The 4,622-nt window shown below is 44.9% G+C and overlaps 1 protein-coding gene across 1 annotated transcript; it reads left to right on the plus strand.

Moving 5' to 3' along the window:
- Positions 1-1,134: 1,134 nt before the first annotated feature.
- On the plus strand, positions 1,135-2,064 carry LOC149226900 (uncharacterized). The gene has a single exon (XM_089380343.1). It carries the CDS (start codon positions 1,135-1,137, stop codon positions 2,062-2,064), a length of 930 nt encoding a protein of 309 aa, XP_089236469.1.
- Positions 2,065-4,622: the final 2,558 nt, after the last annotated feature.

The raw sequence follows: 4,622 nt of genomic DNA on the forward strand, positions 1-4,622 counted from the left end.
TAGACACCGGACCAAAAGAAGAAACCAACCGGAACAGGAAACATCAACAAAAGGACTTAAAGAACACATTGAAGTGCTTGGAGAGGAAACTGGGGCAGATGAGGATACCCAAACACCGGCATCTGAGCAGGAAGTCCCGGAAACGAACAATCAGAACACCCAGATGCCAACTCCAATCTCGATTGATGATTTTCTCCGAGATCCAAGATTGAGGAAAGACGCAGAAGGGGACGAGGAAATGACATTAAGTGAAGTGGGCACAGAGGATCAGGACCTAAATGACACTCTAGAACAAGAAGGAATGGACCTTAATACCATAGTTGAGCAATGGAAACAAAAAGGAGTGGAGCACATTCCAGAGGAAGAGATTGACAGAGTCAACTTCCTCTTTCTATCAAGGCAGGATGCAGCCCTGAGAGGGCAGAAAAGGGGTCTGGGCACTACAAAGGGACTAGGCATCAAAGCACAAAACCTACACCAAACTCATTCTACTGCAAAACACAGAAAGAAAAGGGGTAGAAGAACAAACAATGAAGCGCTCCATGAGCTCGGCCAAATGCTCATCAACTCGGGCAAGATGAAAGCCCTTGAGGCTTTCCCTCTCTCCTCATAACTATTGTTTAACTATGAAGATACTCTCATGGAATGCAAGAGGGCTCAATAGCCAAACCAAACAAAGATTATTGAAAAATAAAGTCACACAAGAAAATCCGAACATTGTTTCCCTGCAGGAAAACAAATGCTCTAGGCTAAAGCTGGAAGGAATAGGCAGAAGCATGGGAAAGAGAATGGACCACTTGGAGGTAGAAGGTAATGGTCTGGAAGGGGGCTTAGCCATCTTCTGGAACCCCCACTCCCTACTCCTCCTTAACGCCGAGGCCTCTAGATCTTTCATTTCCCTTGAAATGCAGATCCTAGGAGAAGTTGGCACATACTTATTCACTAATGTTTATAGCCCCCAAACGCTGGAGGATAAGCTTAGCTATTGGAAACCTATCCAATATGCAACAAAGACACTCTAATTCTAAGGCCATCTATGGCGGTGATTTCAACATGATTACCTCTTTGGGGAAAAGAAGGGTGGACTTTGAACCCTAAAACAGAGATGCCGAGGCCTTCATTTCTTTCATAAGAATGGCTAACCTGGTGGACATACAACCCAAAAATGGAATTTTCACTTGGAATAATAAGAGAGGAGGGGACAGGCTCATCGCATCTAGGCTTGATCGGTTTCTGATCTCGGACACCATTCTCCTTGAGGGAGTCACAGTGGAATCTGAAATTATTCCATCTGGAGGATCGGATCATTGGCCCATCTCTTTACAGGCAACCATTCTTGGAACTCCAAAAAACAAACCTTTTCGCTTTGAAAAATTCTGGCTCAGTCATCTGACTTTCACCACCAACATCCAACTATGGTGGAACGAGCATTTGGACACTAGAGGTACCAAAATGTTTCGGCTCCAAGCTAGATTGAGGCACGTAAAGGCAAAGCTACGAACTTGGAACCAAGAGGTCTTTGGCAATATCTTTGAGGACAAGCAAGCCCTGGAGAATCAGATGACTCTAATACATAACAACTGGATCAAGGGGGACATATCTCAGAACTCCATTAACACGGAGCGTAACCTCCTGCAAAAATGGAATGAGAGATGTAATCAGGAAGAGACTTTATGGAGACAAAAGTCCCGTATTCAATGGCTGAACGACGGGGAGAAAAACACCAAATTTTTCCATCGATCAGCCATGGATTACAGATGCACTAATAAAATAACCAAGCTTAAGGATGAACAGGGGACCTCCTTTCAATCTCATCAGGAGATTGCCTCCATCCTCAGGAACCACTTCAGTCTTATTGCTACAGAACCAAACATCAATAGACAAGAGGCTATCAATGCAGTCATTACCTCTATTCCCAAGCTAATCACAGAGGAACAGAACAGGTCCTTAGACCGCCCGGTCACCCTTCTGGAGGTTGAAGCGATAGTCAAAGGCATGGCCAATGGCGAAGCCCGAGACCAGATGGGTTCACCATTGACTTCTTCAAAGCTTGCTGGGACATAGTGAAGCAGGACATATGGGCGGTAGTCGAGGACTCTAGAAGATCCTCCTCCATACTCAAATCCATAAACTCCACTTTTATTGCCCTCATCCCCAAGGAAGAGGCTACCTGCACGCCTTCTAAATTTCGACCTATAGCTCTCTGCAATGTGTTGTACAAGATCATCTCCAAAGTCATGGCCAACAGGTTAAAGCCTATTCTCCCTTTGATCATCTCAGAAGAGCAGTTAGGTTATGTAGAAGGCAGGAAAATCATGGACAATGTTTTATTGGCACAGGAAATGATCCATACCCTTCAGTCTCAGAAAAAGGCTGGAATGATCATTCAACTGGACCTCTCAAAAGCATATGATAAGGTCAGTTGGAATTATCTTGAAGCTATTTTGAAAGCTTTTGGTTTTTCCCAGCATTGGATCAGATGGATTTTGGCCATGGTCAAATCTCCCAGCTTTTCTATTCTAGTCAATGGCACCCCTTCGGACCCCTTCTTCCCTTCCGGAGGAATTCATCAGTGTGATCCTATCTCCCCTTTCCTTTTTGTTATCTTAATGGAAGGACTGAGTTGCATCATTAAATTAGCTAAGGATAGGAATATCATCAAAAGTCTTCAGCCCTTGAATCACTCTCCTGCAACTACCCATCAACAATTCATGGATGATACCATGCTGCATGGCACCCCTACAGTTAAGGAAGCCCAAGGTTTCAAAACCATTTTGAACCTGTTCAACCAAGCATCTAGTATGGATCTTAACTTGGATAAATCCTATGTTTTTTTCTTCCATATGCACTTGGAGGTCCAAAAGCACCTCACTAACATCCTTGGTTTTAAAAGACGCAGCCTCCCATCTAAATATCTTGGCATTCCTCTCACTGGAAAGCCTTGGCAGAAACTCCACTGGGAGCATTTGCTCTCCAGGCTAGAGGACAGGGGAAATTACTGGACCAACAGAGTTTTGAATTTTGCAGGAAGACTTGTAATGACTAAGGTGGTTCTGCAAGCCATTCCTCTCTATATGCTTTCTATCCTCCCAGCTCCAAAAATGGTTATACATAAAATTAGGAATATTCAAAGAGCCTTTCTTTGGTCGGGCAAAGCAGATAAACATAAATGGGCACTTGCAGCCTGGACTAAATTATGCAAACCCAAAAACCTGGGGGGCTTAGGGCTGCAAGACCCGGACACTATCAACAAAGCTTATGGAGCCAAGCTTTGGTGGCATTGGATCAAGGAACCCCATACACCTTGGGAAAAATTGTGGAAGGCCAAATATGCCGAAACTTGGAAAACTGAGGATCTGATTAGAATGACAGATGCCCCTGAAGGTTCCCCTATTTGGAATTTGGCCAGAGCTAACAGCCACCTCATTCAGGACCACTGCTTTTGGGAAATTCGAAATGGCAACAATGCTTTATTTTGGGAGGATGCATGGCAACAACTACCTAAACTAGAAAACCCCAATTATCTTTCCCTACAAAGATGGTTTCAGGAAACAGGCAAGATAAAAGTCCATCAATATTGGTCTGGCAGCAACGAGAACCAGCACTAGAGGAAATGGAACTTAGAGCCTCTCCCCCCGGAGGACGACATGATAGACCTCCTCAGCACCTTAAACTCTACTCTGAATAAGAGAATGATCTGATCCACTCAGGAGGAGGACCAACTTAGGTGGGGAAAACTCGATGGGGGAAATTTCAACCTCAAGGAGGCCAGAAGGTATCTCGAGCACCAGGACCTCGAAGACAAAGTAGCTTGGTACCCAAATGTCTGGGACAATGCACTCTGGCCAAAGATAAAATCTTTTCTTTGGCTTCTCATGCATCGCAAAATCCTTACCTGGGAGAATTTAGTGAAAAGAGGTTTTATTGGGCCTTCCAGATGCCCCCTCTGTGAAAAGGATGAGGAAACGATGAACCATCTCCTTAATGACTATGACTGGACCAAAAATTTGTGGGAATGGATGAAAGGAATATTCAAACAAATAGACAGACACAGAGATTCTATTCAAGAATCCAATGCAAATTGGTGCACAAAGTATTCCAGTTGTAACACGGTTAACGCCCTTTGGAGGCTTTGCCCCGGTTTTATAGTCTGGAACACTTGGAAAGAGATGAATAGAAGAATTTTCAAAAAGAAGCCAAGCAGCTGGATACCATCAAAACAGTCATTATGCACAACTTAAAAGAGACTGCCCTTACCATCTGCAGAGCAGAGCAGGACAAGACGCTCACTCCCAATGACTCTCGCATCCTGTTGTTTTTTGGCATGAATGGTTTGATGAGTCACAAGGCCCAAGCAAACCACCCTCGACCAGCTCCTGTTCCTTTGGCCTGGTTGCCCCCCACCCCGGGGTTCTGCAAATTAAATTTCAATGGGGCCTCCAGGGGTAACCCTGGTCCTGCAGGGCTTGGAGGCATCATCCATAATGACAAAGGTGAAATCCTCCACATTTTCTGCAGAGCGCTTGGGGAGGCCACCAACAATGAAGCGGAATTCGCAGCCCTGGAACAGGGGCTGCAAATCCTCATCCGTCTGGGTAAAGGCTCTGTAATAGTGGAAGGAG

This window comes from Pinus tabuliformis, chromosome J, assembly GCF_031772625.1.
Source record: "Pinus tabuliformis cultivar Carrire ecotype Pingquan chromosome J, CPIR1, whole genome shotgun sequence".
Classification (NCBI taxonomy): domain Eukaryota; kingdom Viridiplantae; phylum Streptophyta; class Pinopsida; order Pinales; family Pinaceae; genus Pinus; species Pinus tabuliformis.